We start from the raw sequence: 20,208 nt of genomic DNA, 5'->3' as shown, positions 1-20,208 counted from the left end.
TAAAGATTTGGAAGTCTCTTATCTAGAGTGCTGTGATATCCCATAGCCTGAAATGAGTTTGTGTGTCATACTGTATCTCAGTGGCAAAGCCAGTAAAAGTCGCAGCTAATGAATGACCCAGAACGCCAGACAGGACACCAAAAATACATAAAATCAGCTCCTGATTCCAATATTGAACCAAGCCTAGAGTATACAACAATATGATCTTCTTGATTATTCACCATGATGCTACTTTTTTGTTAACATCCAGTAAAAGCCTTATCAACCTCTTGCTGTCAGCACTGTGAGTGCGCTGCCGTCACTGCAGCGTTTGGCTATTTCTTTCCACGTGCTCCTCCCCTTGCTATAGCCTCTCTGTTGTTTCTCCATTTAAGATGACTGTGTGTCTGAAATCACACTACAGCATCGACACAATAACGATGGCCATTGGACACTATCTCACCTGTTATTTGCCAACAGCAATTTTCAGGTATTATTATTAATCTTGTAATTGTTGGCGTCTATTTAAAGCAATTCTTTATTTATTTATATTAGTGCCATAATTCGTTTCCAGGCCATTAAACAGGCCTAGAGCTTACCCTGACTATATGCATCTGTGTCTGGGTACGGATCAAGACTCTGCTAACAAGAGAAATAGCCATTTGTTTGGGATTTTTTAAAGTATACACACCAAAAAGTAATTCTCTGTGCTGAAATCCACCTGTGCAAAGCAGTGTCTCTGCTGAGCCCCAATTAAACCAGATTTTATAAAGCTGTGATGTTCTGCAGGAGAATCCCCAGGTTTTGAAACTCCCCCTTCCCTGCAACGGCTGTTCCTGCTCTGGACACAGCTCTAAATCACATCTCCAACACAGCCACAGTCCTGCAACTGGTCACAGCTGGAGATACTCTCTTTGCCTAATAAGGCATTGCCTACACCTTGTTTTTCAGTGCTGTGATTATTCTGGGTTAGATTTGTACTGTTTACATGAGGAAAGGAGCAACAGGAGTTCTTTCAACACAGCCTTAGACAGGCTGTTGATTTGGAGCAGATTAAAGGCTATTTGCTCACTATTTTAAAAGAGGCAGAAATATGAAGAGAGGCAGAGAGGAAAGCCAGAGTCTTGCCCTTCTCCATGCAGCTGCACCGTGGAACGAAGTGACTCCCTCCTCCTGCTGCACTCTCTTGGACTGTGGACAGTCTGCTGGCTTTTCCCAGAAAACAGTTCACAGTCGCAATGAGGCTCTCTATTTTGGTTTGTTGTTTTAAAAAAAAACAAGAAGTCTGTTGATTTGCACTAATGTTTTGGGGTTTCTTTTTTACCTGTGCGAATATCATGGTTAACACCTTCTACCGAAATGACAGCATTCGGGATTCCCTTTCCGTGCACATCTTTCACTATGCCTTTGATGCCCCGATGGACCTATTGAGAGAATAAACCAACAAATAAATAGTGCACAGTAGCGTCATTAGGAAGATATAACAAATCACTAACTCTCTGTGAATTAAGAGATCCTGTTCCTACTTTGTGGGTCACACCATTTTGAAATGTCATTATTAAATGAGCATCAGCGTTCTAGGCATTAGCTGCTCCTCAACCAGCTCACAAATGCTGTTTGGATTCCTGAGGCATCAAGTTCAAAAGACAGATAATACAAGCAGATAAAGCAGCAGACGTAAGGGGTTCTTTTCTCACAGCCATTTCTAGCAAGCTCTGCACTCCCGTCAATCTTTAACAAGCTCTGTTATTTCGTCCTCCTAGGACAGAACAGCCTGGCTGGAACGATACACCAGCACTGCTTGTAGGTGGTGTTTCTGTCACCGATATCAATAATCACATAATCAGTCATGCAAGAAAAATATCAGAACCCAACTCCCTTTCAGTCTGAAAGGGGTCATTCAGTTATTCCAACATTACTATTGTGTCACATACCTGTTCCATAAAAACAATCAGGGACTCACGGTTGTTCTCCCATTCTTCTGGCAACTCGCTCTCATGGGGGTACTTGTCACAGCCAACGTAGATGGACAGCTCAAAGCAGTTTGTGTGCAGGTAACTGAAGTCATTGATGCCTGTCAACAGGAGGTAGAAAAGAAACAACCTTATATCCTCTTTTAATCTATTCATCAGATCTGACCATTTTATGCAAAGTAAGACAACTCTAAACACAAAAGAGGTCTTTGTCTGCCGGCTTTATCCACAGACCTGGCACGGCAAAAGCTTTTTAGAAATGCCTCTTCTCCTGTAACAAAGCACCTGAGCTGTGCGTTTAACAAAACAAGACTTCCTAAAGGCAGCATCCCACCAACACTGCTCAGAACAGAGGACAAGGGATTGCCCAGCGGCAGCACGGGCTGGGGGGGAGCCCAGCACAACATCCCCAGTTCCTTCGCATAAAGAGCAGCATCCTCCTGCCACAACAAACCTGAATGGAAACAGAGATTCAGCAGAAAACAAACAAACAATTTGATGGAGAAAACAGTGGCACATGCGAAAGATGATAGGAAAAGTCTCTCTTTACAGCAAAAACATTGTTCTTTGCTTTTAAGAAAGCACTAAACTTCAGTAATCCTGGACAAATTCCCATGGAGCAGCTCTCAGTTATGATTGCCCTGGGAAGAAACGGGATGGTCTACATCAGCTTGCATGGATGTGTGGCTATTAACAGAATGTATACAGCCCTAACTGCCAGGACACAGAGTAATGAGCACTCAGGGATTGTTACATAAATACAATTTATCAGAGCAGCTGATGAAACAGTTTCTCAGTCTAAACGTTTTCCCACATAAATAATCTAAATGATAGGAGAGCCTGAAAAATCAAGGTGCCAATAATTCTTTTAAGTCATGTATGACGTTTGTTAGCTCGTAAGGAATGAAAGCCTCTCTTCTGCTTTTCCCCTGTTATGGCTTTGCAGAGGACTGGAATCTGCAGCACCACTCTGCAACAGGGGTTTCCATTAGGAACAAGCCCTAATCCAAACCAGGAATGTCCTCTGGGAAATCCCATTTATTAGTTCTCCACAGTCACAATGGTAACACAGAAGTACGTGAGCACAAGAAGAACTGATGTGAGCTTTGTTTCTTATTCCATCTGCATTTAATTTTTAAAAATTTAATTAATGGTCATTAATAGTTATATTTTAAATGGCAAAGATTAACAGGAAATGCATTTGCCAAGTGCTTCCTATTGAAAAGAGTTAAAGGAAACCCTAGGCCTGTGCAATCAGCCCAAAGCAGCAGTCAAGTATGTAATGAGCCCTCAGTGCCTTCTGGATACAGAGCAGGAGGATTACAGAATACAGATGTAAAGGTTTTCACCGTTTTTGGTGGGGAAAGCACATACATCAGACAGTGACATACACTACTCTGCATAAACATGCCGCTTCTCTTTGAGAAACTGCCACAATTCTTTTCCCCTCTCATATTGTATAGCATCCTGATTAATCTGTTGTGAAATGTTTTGCAAAGAACAGTAATTGCTCAGTTTTCATACACTTAAGAAAAATCCTTAAAGCTGCCAAGCGCAACTCTGTGTGTAGTGTCTGAAACATGCAAATCCAGCCTTGGAAAAAAATGGAAATTCAAGTGAAATTCCTTTGTTCTTTGCCTTTCTGCAGTTCACTCAGTGCAGAAACTTATCTAAAATTACTGAAGAATCTGCATTCATCACAGTGCAAAATACGCATTCTGAAGGTCCACTGAGGTGTCTGATATCTGTGCAAGATACCTGTGGTGCACACACTTCTCTATGGACTCTGGTGCTGAAAAGGGGCTAGAAAAATCCCTTGGAGATTTTCCCATGGTGTGAGCAGTGAAAAGTTTTTGTGTGTGACCACTGCCCAGCCAGGCAGGAGGTACGTAAGGAGACAGAGGATGGGCAGCTCACAGTTGTCCTACAGCATGGTGTGGGACCTTTGGGTCAGAGCTCCAGCAGGGAGGGGTTTCAGCCAAGTGTTACCTGGTGACCTAAAAGGTAAATGAACAGCAGAAGTGGAGCAAGCTGTTCATCTATATCTGTATAGTCATGGGATTTGAAGGAAAAACCATAGGGGAAACCTGTCTGCAAACCTAGAATCCTATATGGAGAAGCCCTCACAGAGCAAGGCGCCACTGGGTAACTGCCAGCTGCAATACATGTATGTGTAGGTGTATACATATCAGCAATAGAAATCACTCGCTTCCACCACCTATGTAGAGAAGTCTAAAACCATCCTGCAGTTTGGAGGCTCAGCTCAAGTGGAAACCTCATCTTTGAACGCTCAGTCTGGAGTTCAGGGTGCAAGGAACTGAAAGCAAAAGCAACATCCCAGCATTTCTCTCAAAGACAGCCTCGGAAGTCTTAGTATAATGGCAGAGAGCAGGATGTAAAGTATAATGGGAAGCATCATAAAGCAATAAAACAAATCAGATGAACCAAATCCAATATGTGATTGTTACTAAAAAATTAAGATGCTATTCAGCATCTATACTGTACATCATTACTTAACGTAACTTAGTGTGACAGCTGTTAGTGACATGGCCAATGTCATCTTCTCTGGATCAATTCATAATCATGTTTCTCATAGCACTTAGGAAAATTACACTCATGAATTAAATAATTAAGTGGTCAAGTTAGCGTTCAGAAGGTCTTTTAGAATTTGCAGAAATGCACAGGAATGCACTGCCAGGCACTGGCGTTGGGATCCAGGGAGTTCAATGTCCTGCCCCAAATTCAGCTAGCACTTTTTAACCTCCTGAAAAAAGATGTGAAAAGAGAAGTTAACTCTTCTCTCTGGCCTCTAGAGGCTGGCCAGCATCAGCTTCACAGAGGCCAATGTAAAAGCCATAAAGGTAGTGTCCAAAATTCAGAAATGTTTGTGCAGTCAAACACCCCGCAAGTTCCACACAAGAACCAGCTCCAATAAAACGCCGTCTGCATAGACGCTTGCTTGCATCTGTTTGCCATTACCGCCACAGTCGGTCCCATTGTCATACACGTGATGCTGCATGCACGGCTCGTTTCTTAATTTGAGAGAACATATTGTCTAACTGGTACACTTACAAAAAGCAAAGTATTTGAGCAGAGCTGTGATGACTCAGCAGAGTACTTGTCCTGAAAGTGTACACCCATAGAGATAACTGTGCCTATTGCTGTTAAAAATGTGCTTCTAATTGGGCTTTCCTAGAAATTGATGCTTTTTCTGCACTACAGGACATGGCTTCCCCTTTGCGCTCCTTGACAGGGTGACAGGCGTGGGCATATGGTGAGTGATGCGATCTGTAATTTCTTCTGGCAGCACAGATGCTTACAGAGCCCCTGCAAAGCTTAAGCGTAAGCACATCCAGGTCTTTTAAAAATTAGATGGTAGTAGGCAAGCACCAGCTCTACCTGGCATGCTTTTACAACTCTAAGTGAATGGGAGTGGGGGCTGATCTGCCACTGAGTTCAGTGAGCAGGAGGCTGAAATCATGATGCCATATCTGAGGGTCACTGGAGTCTCTCCCCAGGCTCCCAGACCAGTGTGGGCACTGCTACTTCAGCTCCCACACTGACACCTTTGAGGTTTGGCAGCACTTCTCTGTTGGCACCTTCTGAGATGGCAAAAGCCGACAGGTTCTCCCCCAATAGCAGGTTTGGACTGGGTTGGTCTTCTCCTGAAAAAAACTCTTCAATGTACAGAAACCATAAAAAAATGTGTCGCACGTGCACTTCTGGAAGCCTTGGTAGCAGATGAAATAGCTACCAGGTACTGGTGACACAGTCTCCTTCAACCCTCTGGTGAAATGCAACAAATGGACATTCAGAAGGGGAAATATTCCTCTCTATGCATGTGTTTTCCCACCACTGCCTCTGCAATGTACATCAGACAGTGACGGTATCAGCACATTTACCAAGGAAATAATCATAGTCTCTACAGACACTCACTTCCAGCCACGGTATGCCAGGAGGCTCCGTTAACAGTGCCATCCTCCTTTTGGAAATCCTCTGTGTGACATGCTCTCCTCCTTGCATCTGTCATCAGCCGATGAGTAGAGGCGTAGGAATACGCGAGCCAGCGAAAGACGTGGTCATCTGGTGTAGCCGTGTAATCTTGAGTTTTCCACACGGACCTTGCCATGTCGTAGGGGTAAGCCACCACCAGCTCTCCCCCCTGCAAGTTGCCACCCAGCACAAAAGGAATTTTTTCCATCCATGCTATTATCGCTCGCGTCTCAACTGCCACCTGGGCAAAGAAGAAACAGCAGTTTTGTTTAGACTGGGGAAATTTGATAATCTTGTTTATAAAGCAGATGAGACACAGGAGTCCTGCTGAGAGCTCCTTAGCATGGAGGGCTAAGAGATATGTCCAAGGAGAAGGGCTTCTCTAAATCACAGCACCTGCCAGCCCTGCTTGGGAGGTCACCGACAAGCCATAAACCACCTTCGTGTTTGTAATTTATGCAGCAGGAGCATTTACACAGAGGCCAAAGCAGCCACTGACAAAGACATCAGACCACGACACAGCTCTCCCTGCCACTGGTTAAAACAACTTTTCAAAACAAGGGATTTTAAACACAGAAACATTTCTAAAGCTCACAGAACTGGCACAGTTGAGCATCATCCCCTCAGACTGGGGCAATCTCAGCCACTATAAATAGTTGCCGTTGGAGTTAAAAGGCCATGCAAAAATAAGTTGAATTCTTGGCACTACGATCAAATAGATGGCTTTAGCATAAGCCCCTGCACTGGTTTTGCATACGCTTCAGCATTTGCTGTGTTATTTCAAATAAAAATGTATTTCAAATAAGAACAACTAAGAAAAGAGAAATCCTTATGGAGTGGCCCGTCTTATGCCACAAAACTAGGGCAAAGCCTGACTCACAGGACTGAGCACCTGCAACGGGTGCAACCTGTCTGCCTGCTGCTGCCCAAAAGCTGGGTATCGAGTCCTCCAGGCTCCTGCAAAACCCCAGGGCAAGGGGGATCCTTCAGGAAGCAGTTCCTTTCCCAAGGACTGCCTCTGAAATATGCAGGAGCATGGTACTTCCGAGGTGCATTTTTATTTCTGCTGACTAACAAGGAAACCTGGACAAGTAGCTTAGGTCAGGTCATGAACAAGTCACTCGTTTCTTTCAGCCTTTGTGTTCCATTCTCTCTGGTCTTACTCACGGTGGCGTTCTCAGACAGGTACCAGTCAGGGATGGGGATGTGATGGTTTGGAACTTTCCATTTACTCTTCTTCTGATCTTCAGATTCCCAGAGCAAAGAGTTTAAATCAGGGAAGTTATTGTTGATGTCAATGCCGTCCTGAGTCCACCGTCCCAAAGACCAGCCCCCCAACTCTGAACCCTTAAACAAAAAAAAAAAGAAGAAAAAGAAGAAAAGAAGATGAATGTCCGCTCAGACTATGACAACCTGAGAGCCTTCAGCAAAGTGTTTGGGGATGTGTCAGTGATAATTCTATAAAGAGAAACAGAAGGATGAATTATTTAAGTAACTAAAATGAAAAATTGGCTTCTTTTCATTTTGTATGAAACCTTGAATGAGGTGAACTAAAACCCACGAAAAATTACTCGGGGTTAGCCAAAATGTTCTGGTTTGTTTTCAAGGTTTCTACGTAAGGTTTCCCCTGGGTTACAATGGAAATAGCAGACATTCCCTGCCATGGCTGTGACTGCAACGTCTGTATCCCAGTCTCCTGCAAACTGCCCTAAAAATTTTCCAGTGCATTTGACCAGCCCCTGCAATTCTATTTCTTGGTGTCTGTCTTCTTCCAGACTGAATTATTATGATGTCCAACACGTTGTGATCTCCTTAAAGGCACACTATTAAGTTTCAGCTTTGGAGGAATACAAATTTTCATGTGCTCAGCTTGGTTTCTAATGAGACACAGACTGCATGAATTTCCCACTTTCCATAACGATGTTCCCATTAATCTACGCACTTTAGTATCGTTTGTTCTTGCAGTGTTCATGACCTTACTTTCCACATACATCTTCCTCTTAGCCAGTATCACACAGAATATGGATTATTTCAGGTTTTCTTCTGAGTAAGAGGTTTATGTTTGCTTTGATGTGCGTTTTTTATTAATTTCCTTATTTTTATTGCTTGTAAAATGCGATTTCTGAAAGAGATTAATGACAACAGGAGCACCTTTCATTTACCTAATAGAAGTAAAATAATTCCTTGATACATTCATAATCACATTACCGCTTTACATGCTTTGTCGTATCCATCCGGGTTGACTGAAGGTAGGAGGTGGATGCGGGTATCCTCAATGAGATGAACGATGCGTGGGTTCCCAGCCAGGTATTCCTGACACATGAACTGCATTAACAGAAGGATTAGCTCACGCCCAAGCACTTCGTTCCCATGAGCTCCTGCAATGTAACGGAATTCTGGTTCCCCTGTTGAAAACACACAGGGCAGAAGCGTAGTCAGAGCAGCAAAGCAAATACCCAACCAAATGTCATTGATGTAGATCAGCAACATTTCACTTACAGAAAGCTGGAGAAATGCCTTAACTGAACCAACAGGAGGTGAAAATGAAACTTTACAGAAACAACTAACTGCTTTCTGTTGCCATTTTAGAAGAACAGGCTTATATATCAGGGCTATCTAAAGCCACATCCAAACCCCATTAAACAGGTTATTAATAATACTCACAATTTCAGCACGTTATAGGTACATTTTAAAAGTTCTGATAGCCTAAAAGTAACATAAAAATACATTGCTGGTAATTTGTGGGGACAGATGTCAAGACTCTTAAAAGAAAGCAGTCAGTTACCGTACATAATTATCTCTGACTTCACCCCCCCCTTTCCTTCACTAATCAAATCCCAGTTTCACACATTTTTCAAGGTTATTTGAATGCCACAATACTTACACTTGAATACAAAATATGTCAGAGATGATTAGGAATAGTGCCAGCTATTAAAAAAGCCCCATAACATTGTTGTCCTTCAGATGAATAATGTGAATGCCAACAGGACAACCCAAGCCAGGCTGTGGCTCGTGGCAGGCCCCACTCTCCCGATTTGTCAGGCCCATGATTCACCCTTGCATGTTTTCTGCAGAACTCTCAAAGACGAGTGAGCAGACAAAGCAGATTATTCTGGTGTTAACACCTGAGAGACTGCAGTCTAAGGTCACCCCAAGCAGACTGAGAGATTACATCTGGTGTGCTCTACCCTCATGGCAAAGCAGAGATGTTGTATGATCACATTGCAGCATCCTTCCTTGGGTGGAATGAGCACATATCAGGGTATTTTGGACATGGCAAAGCACAAGACACCTTTATTTCACCAGCTGCCCCAGGCACTACCATAGTGAGATCTTTATTTTTCTCCAGAAAGACTGAATGAGTTTCTGTTCTGAAGAATTATGTCATCATAGGAAATGGTACCCCAGTACACATGAGGGAAAGATGATTTGGAAGATTCAACTTGTCCTTGCTAGCAATGCATTCGCTCCATATAAATGAGATTTTTTTTTTTTTATTTACAGAAATCTCTACAACCAAAATCCATTCCTCGGAACTAAAATTCACTTTTATTTAGTTATTATAAAGAATAAAACTCATTATCATTAAAGAATTTGATCCCACATTCAAAATGCTTTCTATTTAAGCTCACCCTCCTCTTCCCAATTTTGAAATATAGCACTGAATTTCCTCCCACATACACTCGAAATCTTTGCTGCTACGAATATAGTTCCATCAGTGATAATTACTGCAGATACAGAAAACAAGGATAAAAAAAGCCAAATCTCAACACCCTGCAACAGATTCAGTTAGATTAAATCCTAACCAACTTCGTGTTCTCCTGGGTTGTCAGAAATCTCAACAGCGTACAACTTCAGTCCTTGGTGGCTTTTTCCAATATTGTAAATTCTTGTGATATTTGGGCACATTTTATTCACAGTTTTCATCAACTGCCAACAAAAAAATGACATATGGTTAGACAATGCAGCATCAAAATAGACCTATTATTCATTATGTAGTTCTAAGTTGGTTGTAGCAAAACATCTTCATCTTCTTTTCTGATTATTTTAGTTGCAAAAGCTCTATGTTTAGCTCATGAATTCCAGCTCTGCTGTCACACTTAATGCTTGTTCAGCCGGAACAAGCTGACTACTGCCTGCTGAAGCACTACAGCATCGCTGAGGTTCAAGAGCTTTCTTACAGGAGACGCATTTGTAATGTTATCTCAAAACTAAAGACTTAATGGGAAAGTCCAATAGGAACAAAACCAACAAAAACATTACTAATATACAAGCATCAATACACCAAAACATCACGCAGTAGAGGACAATCAGTCACTGTAACCCTTCCCTCTACACACTCTGTGAGTTGCTTTAGCCAAGTGACCAGAGACAACCTGGCGTGTTAGTGGCACAACAATGCATGCACATCACAGGATCGCACCAACACGCTCCAGCCAGCAAAGGAGTTTTCTCTCTCCTTTGACCTAGGTGCCAGCAACTTAATGCAAAACAAACTCAGAGAGAATTATATCATCCATTGAAACCTGGCTTTCCCGGAGAATTCTGACCACGTGCCTCCGCTGAGGTAGACACCGAGCCCACCCTACTTGTACTACACTGTGAAATCTCATATGGAAAAATCCTATGTTAAAGCAGCATTGATGTGACCAAAATAGTGAGACATATAATCCGAATGTCTCCACAAACACAGCAGTATATGGTCCTTTAGTAAATAACCGATTCCTCAGACTCTGCTTGCCAAGTTTCAGCAAAAACTAGAACTAATAATGGCAGTGCCAGCAGATGGTGAGGATACATTTCTACATTCAAAATCTGTGCTGTTGGTTGTTTCTGCACATCCTGCATGACATAGCCAAAATATAATCAAACAGCTTCAGTGCTTAATAAAGTGCATAGGGAAGATCATGGTTGAGCACAGAGTCCTGTTTCATCCCACAGAGTTACAGAGGTGCCATCCAGAGGAGCACATCTGGAGTCTAAGCTGTCCCACAAACACTTCACTGTGGCATTTCAGGTGAATGCTAAAATTCATGAACACAACTGAAAATGTATGTATTAAGAATACTTACTGTATATACTGTAAATAGCTGTTACTGTAATACTGTTACTGTAAATAGCTTTAAATGATAAGAATTTATCTGTCTTCTTTCTTTTTCACTGAAAGGCATTAAGGAAAGAAATAAGCACTTTACTAAATTGGAACCCTACGGACTATTAATTAGACAATCTTTTTGTAAACGAGGGTACATACATTATTGAAGAAATATTGTAGCATAACAAAATTCTTTGCTCACATGGCACTAATTTAGAACAATAGTGGAGGACAACAAGGCTGATTTAAAAACCGCAATAATTAGATGTGTCCAGCTCCCATGCCACCGTTTAGCAAATCTAAGTGGAAACACAATTCACACTGGGGAAGAACATCATTAAAATTCCTCTCGTAAAAGGCTTCACTTCTATTTATAATCATGTTGCAAAGACACCAAAAAAGATGCTATTTTTGTCTGTTTGCTCATCTTGCATGTTAGTTCTATACATATGAGAAACAACTTCTTTTGGAAATCCAAACCCTGCACTCTTCTTTAAAATACAGTCAGATAGGATCCCTTGGGGTATTGTCCAATTTCATATATTCTTCTTTTCACCACTGCCATCACCCACGTGCTAGGATTGTGGGCACCCAGCTGTCTCCATGGGACTCTTCAGGTTCTGGGCATACATACGCAGGTATGTCATCACCCGTTCCAGCTGAAATCCATGTGTGAAGCCAGAGGACATTGATTGGTCTTTGATTCAAATGAGTCAATTACTGACTTTTGGAGACAGACTTGTCATCACCAATCTGCTCACAATGAACCAAAAATACTATCAATGGATATGGAGCTCTGGAACACTTGCTAGAACCTCACAGACCAAAGCTTACCCAAGGTCTACTATGTGGAGATTCTTGGTATATGTCCTGCTGACAAGAGGATGAAATGGATTACCACTGGATCAGATACAGTGCTTTTCTCCAACAGAGATAAAGATTATTATTTTCACTCTGCCAACGACTAGAGATACTGCATTAAAAGGAGGTCTGCTTTAGAAGACTAAAACCTGCTTTCCATGAAGTATAAATAATGTCACTATCTCAGTTCTACGTTGACCAGCTCCTGGTCCCCAAGATGTGAAATAGGGAAGACGAGCCTGTTCCCATAGGGGTGTCTCCAAAGCCAGGGTGCAGAGCAGAGGCTTTCTTAACACGCCTGGCATACAGTGGGCGTAGGATACCCACAGCACCGATTTAGGAAAGCAGTCAGAAGTATGTTAAAGTTCGCTACTAGTAAGAAAAATGCCTAGAACCGAGTTCAGAGCGTGTTACAATCAATGGAAATACTCATCCTGGCCTCAGTAAGCTCCCCCATCATCTCCTTGATTGCAAGCATGTGATTACCAAGTCAAACAAAGAACCTTGCCTAAGTTAGGGCCTCTGGAGTAGATTCAGTGTGGTTCTTTGATAATAGTATGGATACAGGAATGTAGTTAAATGTTTATATGTAAATACAAAGCTGAAAATGAACATATCCTGTGTTTGGTTTTCTCATACCCATTCCCTACAAATGGCACAATAGGTCACCTGAAATGTCACAGTGTGCTCTTTGCGCTTTGTATAAACTGTCAAAGACAATTGATGATAACAGTCAGCTCGGGCTTTATTAACAACAAGCAGGACTGTAAAACACTTCCACAATTGCATTCACTAGCAGTTCTTACGTGACAGTTCCTATTTGTTTGTCACTACCAATTATTTACCCTATTAATGCCCTGGAAAAAGACTACACGCAATCTCTGGAGAAGCCCCACAAAACTGATCTATGAAGGTCCAATTCCTCTACTTTGCAGAAAACATGTATTAAATGTAGATCTAACTGCCATCTTAAAGAAGGCTTTAGGGCTATAAGTCAATGTCTTTCAGGTTAGGGCTGTTTTCCTCTGTGGAGATCTCCGTATTTCCTTTTCTACTGTGAGACAAAGCAGAAACCACTTCCTCCTTGAGCTTGTAGATTACCAGAGAGAGACTGTCAACCTGGCACTGCAGGGGCCCTAGAGTGGTTGCTGGGCATTGCTCTAGACTTCTGTGTTTGGTAGTTTCACCCTCAAATAAGCCTGTTCAGCCGGTTTCAACACACACAGTACTCTTCAATTTTCTGCATTATCGTTACATCTATTCCTAAACACATCGGGCCATGAGTAGCCACATCAGACTTCAGGAGTGCTTGAACTGTGGCTCGTCCCAAGATAGAGATCACACTCAGTTAAGCAGATTAACACCCCAGTTTCCGAAGAAATACGTGATCCATGTTACTTATGGAATAAAACCTTGTCTTTGAAAATGTCCATCTTACACTGTTTCTGCAGATACCTATCAATCATTTTAACCGCGTTCTATAACATGGACATATCACATCAATATTTTGGAATTTAAGATAATCTCGACTCCTGCATGAGATACAGTGAGCACCCACATTAACTGAAATATGACTTTTGACTGCTCTTCTAAGAGAGAATAATGGTACTATAAATTTCATCTTCCTAACCAGAGAGTTCTATTAAAATAGTCTAACACAGATAAAATTCCTTCCTCTCACAAATCCTTCACATATTGCACTGTAATGTGACGCTTCCAGAACACAGCCCAGGGAACTCTCTCTGCTTCTCCTCTTCCTCCTTCAGTGTTTATGACAAATAACTTCAGAGCAGTGTTCTCCTCCAATGGACAGCAGTGACACAGCCAAAAAAAAAACTGACAATGATGCACAGTCTTCTTTAAAAAAAAGAGTCTCCATAAATTGACAATAATTGTTCAATTTTACATTTGGGAAAGAAATTATTATGTTCTAAGAATGGTTTGGGGGATATAAGGCTTACTGCTACCCAGCCCACAATATTCTGCAGAACCAGCAGCAGAATTCAATTAAGAGTCCACTAAGCTCTAAATTATTTGGACACACAGAAAATCAGAACTTGAGAACTCTGGGGAGCACAAGGGCAGTTACCAACCCTCAGCTCTCAGTCACAGTCACAATTCTGCTGCTGCTATGAAAAGTAGAAAAACATTCTGGTTTAAGGCTGCATTCGTTTCCCAAAGATACTTCTAACCTGACCAATCTGTCTCTCTGCAAGGAGAATCTAGAATGCACTTTATTTTATTGTTCCTGACAGTAATTATGCCAATTGAGTTTCTACTCGTCTAATCTTTGTGCTAAGAAATATAGGCCATGAAATCTCTACCGAAATAAATGTGTGACTCAGTATGCAACTGCTCGATAAAAATGAATGATGATTCATGCAGTATAAATACACTGAAATTTCAGCACACAGCCAGTGATTCACACACTTCAAGTCCAAACATATTATCATTATATTTGAAGAGAAAGCGGACAGAAATATTTCTTTATCATAGCCCACACCTACGCCTGTGGCAATACGAAGCAAGATTAAAAATAGCAATAACAGCACAAAAATCAGGTTCCCAATTTGAAGTTAAAGGAACAAGATTAACAAAGCTGGGAGATTTAAAACCACACTAACAGGAGTTTTTCCCCCACCTTTCTCATGGCCAACAAAATTCCAGTGGTTTTTGTGAGTTATTTCCATTTCTCACAGCTACGAATATAGAATTAGACTCTGTATACTTTACTCTGATTATCCAAAACTACTGAAATAGAGGAGAATTCCAAGGGCTAAGTCTGGGTCAAATCCGTAAGGAGAAACCACTGTAACATTCACAACTTAAATACAGATGCAGGAAAAATGATGCATATTATATGTGAATCATCCCTCTGTCGCATAGTGTCACCCCGCTAAGGGTGAATGATGCAAAAATTAAGACTTGGAGATTTTACTGGATTGCCACTTCTAACAATAGACTAAAACAAACAGGAAAAAAAGATACTTTTAAAAGACTGCACATAATGTTTAATAATATTGTTAACAGGTAGAATTCAGATCCCAGCAGAGCTCAAAGCCTGCACCCATCCAGCCAGGAGGTCACACACTAGCCGCTCTGCCTACCTGCCTCATTTCCTTGTAGTTGTGATGCTTAAAGTCAAGATTATCCGTTGTTGTCATTTCATTTCTTCTGTGGTAATAATTATTTGGGTCTGAGAAAAGAAAGAGAAGAACTGTCATGTGCTTATGAATTTCAGATATAAAGATGCTTAGCCATAATGCATGTGAGGAGCGTGGAAATCTGAATTCACTGTCCTATGTGCATTTAAAACCAAGAAACAGCAGATATGAAATACTTCTAATTACTGCACAAATTAGCTCATAGAGATCCAGACAGAAGCGAGGAGGCAGCAGGCAGCAGATTGCTAAGCAGCCACTGCCCAAACCACAACTCCAGCAGGAGAAGCAGGAGGGTGTTCTGAGGCTACAGCAGAGGGCAAGAGACAGCAGTGAGTCAGAGGCAAGAGAAAAGAGTGGAAAAAAATCACATCAGAGGAAAAAGCCCAGTAAATATCTTGTGTCCACTTGATTAATTCATTATTACAAGGAATGGGGAATCATCCATTAGTTTTCTCAATGAGTATTTTTAGAGTCTGTGCCCTCCCTGCTAAGCACAGAAAGGAGCTACTGTGCATATTAAACATTCCTAATTATTGTCCTAAAGACATTTTGTGGAATTCTGAGGTCCTTGTTACTTTAAAATTAGTATTTTAATTTCTATATGGACATAATTTATAGCATGTTTGCTTGGAATTATAAAAGGAATCAATTAAAAATAAAAATTTGTCTTCTTGATTTTCCAGCCCACCCACCTGGAAAAACAATGGGTCAAGATTGTTAGTACTCAGCTTTCTGTTTCCTGACATACATGCTCCTAGCCTCGTCTATTATGATTTATTTTTAGAGGTAAACAAGTGTATTTGGAAAACATCAGACATTCCTTAATTTGCCAAATCTGGGGTGTCTGGAGTGTTGAGGAACCATTTGTCAGGGCTGTCAGGCTATTATGATAAATTGTTTCCCTTCACGCCAAATCACCTTCATTAGGTTTAAATTTACTGGAAACAAAGCGAGATACGAACACCTAAATATCCTCCTGTCTTATTGTGGCACAGCCAAAAAGCACTAGAGATGAAAAAATTTTTAAACAGAATCATCTATCGCTTGCGATTTTTTTGAGGAAAAAAAAGCATAATTATCAGTAGGAAGAATATGCAGATAACATCCTGCAACAACACACACAATGACATTTTGGAAAACTCATAACACTTAAAAATACCTTAAAACGTAACATTTTTAAGCGTCACATTTCTGACATTAATATCTCTAAATTCTCAGATTTTTTCCTTCCCATGAAATTCTAAAATAATTTGGGTGTTTTTTTCTGTGGAAGATGAACAAAATTTGAAGTATTTAAGTTATTTATGAAGTGAAACATGCAAGTTCCATTTAGCTCCACTGCATCATTACCCGTGTTCTCTACCACTTATTTACTCTTCATTTACACACTTGTCTCCACTTCCATTCCTTCATCTACAGTAGAAATACTGGCTGAATGCTGCGGCTCTGCAAATACGACTTTTGAAAAAGTTGAAAGAAACATCTTGCCTCAACAAAATCTCGTTGTTCAATGCAGTCTGTTCTTTCCAGCGAGGACTCTATAACAAGACCACCTGGAAATGGATCTCAATTAGAGTGTAATCGGGAGAAAACAGGATTTCTTTGCTTATTAAAGAAAAAAAAAATTGTTGAAGAATCAAGAGGGTTACATTTCACACAATTCACCTGCACTGACAGGTCTTCCTCCTACACTGATGTGAGTCCACTAACAGCAGCGATGCTGCAGTGACCCTGCAGATGGCTCTGGGATGCCAAACCTTTAAGGGTCAGCCCAGGTTAATGAGTAGAAATTATTAATTAATATATTGATGACTGAGAAATGGAAATAGCTAAAAAAAACCCTCTTCTAGAAAGAGACAACGTGTTTAATGCCATGCAGAGTATCTTCACCATTGTAAAGATACAAAAATAAACACGATGAAGCTGCCAGGACGCTGCAGGCTCTCTCTGTCACCACCGGCCAAAATATACAGCAGCCGATTCTTTTTCCTAATACTTTAATCCCATTCCTTTCCGAGTCTGGTACTTTTTCCATACATCAAACATTAATATCATGGGAATGAATGCAAGTTCTGTAGAGTTGGTGGAAACTTAAAAAATCGTACAGTGAGAATGACTGTATCTCTGTCCCCTCCTCAACAAAGCGCACGGTTTGACAGCTCCCTGGAGAACCGGCACTCGGCGTTTGCCAGGCTCTACCGTGAGCCCGCCTGGGTCACTGGATTTCTGCGGCAGCAGGAATACAGATCAGAAAACTAAAGGCTAAAATACACAAAGGCACAAAGCTTGTGCACAGCTTTTGCAAAAATAATTCTCTTTCACAGCACAGAGAAGTAAGAGACTAAGAAACTCAAACCACAGCAGGACTTGAAGGGACTTCCACTCAGTTATGCATGGCACCATCTAAGAAAGAAGAAGAGATCCTGCACTCCCATATACACAAAGGAATAAGTTATTTTTTCCTACAACTAATCTATCTTTACATTACCAGTAGAATTAATTAAGTTTGCAAGTAAAAGTAGCTTCACACTTCTGTTCTTTGTAAAGACAGACAAGTGATGAGGAAGCCTTTTCCATCTTTCTGTGAAACAATGAGGTCAGGTCTGAGATGCCCAACTACTTTCCAGCATGAGAGCTCTGGGGACTGCCCCTAGAAAGCAGCAGAGAGAACCAACTGCTCAGCAGCTGGACATGCCAAAGGGATTTTCTGTTCTACCAGAGCTCTACGCAGCACCTCAAGCCCTGATTCCAATTATTATGCTAATAACAACGTGTGCTGGTATTTTTTTCCTCCTTTAGTTTTCAATGTTCTTTTAACTTATATGGAAAAGCATGAAATGAGCTTTGCAATGACTTGAAGTTGAAACCAACACTCACAAAACAATATGATCAAAATACTCTCATTTAGTGAGTAAACCGTGCATTCATTCCCAACAGGATTTGTTCCTACGCTTTGTTCTCACAGCAGTCCCACAGGGTACCGTTCTGTATGGACGGAACCTGCCAGCTCACAGGTGATGCTCACGTGGCACTCAAAACGGACGAGACATTAAAGTCATTGCAAATGAGTTAGCGACGCTTATAACAAAAAGAATAGTCTTGTCTAAATCCTTTAGACTGCCTTAAAAATCTCAACATGCCATTTTGCAAATGGCTGGGTTTTTTGATTCCTGTGTAATATCAGTGAATATAACTTGTTTCCACAAAAGCGAACATGGCAACCACAGCACATGTGGAATCAAATAAACACACCGGTAGGCAGATCAGGAGATTGTAAATTTTCTTTCACATGATCTACTTCATGGCACTCATAAGCATTAACGTCATACATTAAATCAGCAGTGAAATAATATTCTGCAGCTATCTATGGATTGTTTTCTAGCTATAGATGTATATTCAAATAGTGCACAGCTAGTTCCAGTTAAGCGTAAAGAATGATAATAATGTGTAAGGCAAAAAACAAACTCTTAATCTGGGTAGTTGCTTCTTAATGGTTTTCTACCAGCATTTGATGTTTCTAATGATTCCCTTCTGTTTGATTCCAATACTAAAGGTCACTGTGAGGGCTGGTAAAACTCTTACAGAACAGCGTACACTTCATCGTACAAATAAAAACATAAAAGAAAACCTTTTAATGACACTGACTGCCTTGCTGGGGGATGTTACACATCTGTCTTGAGGAGCATGGAGAAACACAATACACTGGCTTTTCCCAGGAGAGTTATTGAATTTGGTGTCATTCATATTCACTCTTGGCTCAGGCAAACTTCCAAAAAAGTTTTAAATTGCCTCAGAATAAGCTTCAGGTTGCAACAATAAAGCAGAATACAACGACAGGCTGTCACTCTGAGTAAAACATTATTTTCATGAGTAATCCACTGAACTTAGTCCTGCTGCATACACAATCACTTATAGTGCAGAACATTCACAGTTTTACACAAAAAGAGCACATTCCTAGACTGAACCAGGCAGCCTGGCAAGAAGAGACAAGCGAGGAGGACAGGACTGAAGGATGCATCCACTGCAAAACACAGTGCTCCACTACAGAGCAGTTTTATCTCGGGTCCAAAGTGATGGTGCAATCATGATACAAGTGACAATTGTAAGAATTATTAAAAATTAAATTTTAACACAAATTTATTACATTAAAATAATTGACTATTGCCTTGGATGCTCTGCAGTATAAATAAATGTACAAAGAGCTCAGCTCATTTTCTCTCTCCTGCCTCTGGGTACTTTTAATCACAACACAGTTTCTTTCTGATTTTCCTTAGGTTTGAGAAAGGCAAGGAAAGTACATCCTTCCCTCCGAGGCAAGCACGGAAGACTGCGCACATCAGTCTGCAACTATGTAAATAACAACATTTTTGGAAACTGGGAAACCGGGAGGAAATTCAGTGCTGGTGCTTTTGTCCTCTTTTTCCCCAGCAAGAAGTGGCAGCACTGATCTTCTGCTGTAGGTAGGATTTCCTGGCATCCTTCCTCTACAGCTATTTTTCCCTTGGTGAAACAGCAAATCACTTTTGTTGCCTGAAAGACAGTACTGGCACAGTTGGATAACAGCTTGTTCTGCTGAGCTACTGTGATTGTCTAGAAAGGTTGTTTGTCAACACTAGCCTGCAACACACTAAAAAATGTATGTTATGAATAATACAGAAGCATTTCACTGGTAAAAATTACAATAATCTTATATAATACCAATTAGATAACAAGTAATTTCTTTGTTCCAATTATCTAAATAGTTTTCTCAAAATCAGTCCAACTTCCAGCGCACCCAGCATACGCAGCAGGTCTTACTAAGAAAGCCCTCCCCATAGGAAAGGGTCCTAACTGTCTTTAGCCATTTTCACCACATTCTGCCAGCGCTGACAAGCTTCCCTAGAATATCAAAATCTTATTCAGGTTTCTTCTCTCTCTGGTATTCCTCCCTTCTGAGCCTGCACGATAGAAAGTGAATAGAGTACAGACTGAATGCAAATCACCTTATTTATTCAGAGACTAATAAAGACATAAAACCTAACATTACAATTTTAAAAGACATGAAAATAAATTCAGCCATGAAAAATTACCTGCTTCCCTATTGCCCTACTTTTTTTTCTTGGGCTGCTTCCCTACACCCCGTCTGCCCCTGCAGTGTCACTGC

The 20,208-nt window shown here is 41.0% G+C and overlaps 2 protein-coding genes across 3 annotated transcripts in view; one reads left to right on the top strand and one right to left on the bottom strand.

The window, feature by feature from the left end:
* GPR26 (G protein-coupled receptor 26) overlaps window positions 1-20,208 on the top strand; it is a 144,902-nt gene that overhangs the window by 37,763 nt on the left and 86,931 nt on the right. The gene's annotated exons all lie outside the window — the stretch shown is intronic.
* CPXM2 (carboxypeptidase X, M14 family member 2) overlaps window positions 1-20,208 on the bottom strand; it is a 68,990-nt gene that overhangs the window by 9,589 nt on the left and 39,193 nt on the right. The window contains exons 6-12 of the mRNA XM_009560108.2: window positions 15,009-15,097; window positions 9,752-9,875; window positions 8,154-8,350; window positions 7,113-7,292; window positions 5,889-6,186; window positions 1,914-2,053; window positions 1,304-1,403 (exon numbers count right to left, since the gene is read on the bottom strand). Of these exons, the coding sequence (XP_009558403.2) occupies window positions 1,304-1,403; window positions 1,914-2,053; window positions 5,889-6,186; window positions 7,113-7,292; window positions 8,154-8,350; window positions 9,752-9,875; window positions 15,009-15,097 (1,128 nt within the window). The remainder of the gene's footprint in view (window positions 1-1,303; window positions 1,404-1,913; window positions 2,054-5,888; window positions 6,187-7,112; window positions 7,293-8,153; window positions 8,351-9,751; window positions 9,876-15,008; window positions 15,098-20,208) is intronic.

This window comes from Cuculus canorus, chromosome 7 (genome assembly GCF_017976375.1).
Source record: "Cuculus canorus isolate bCucCan1 chromosome 7, bCucCan1.pri, whole genome shotgun sequence".
NCBI classification, from domain to species: domain Eukaryota; kingdom Metazoa; phylum Chordata; class Aves; order Cuculiformes; family Cuculidae; genus Cuculus; species Cuculus canorus.
This window is presented reverse-complemented; position numbering and strand designations above follow the sequence as displayed.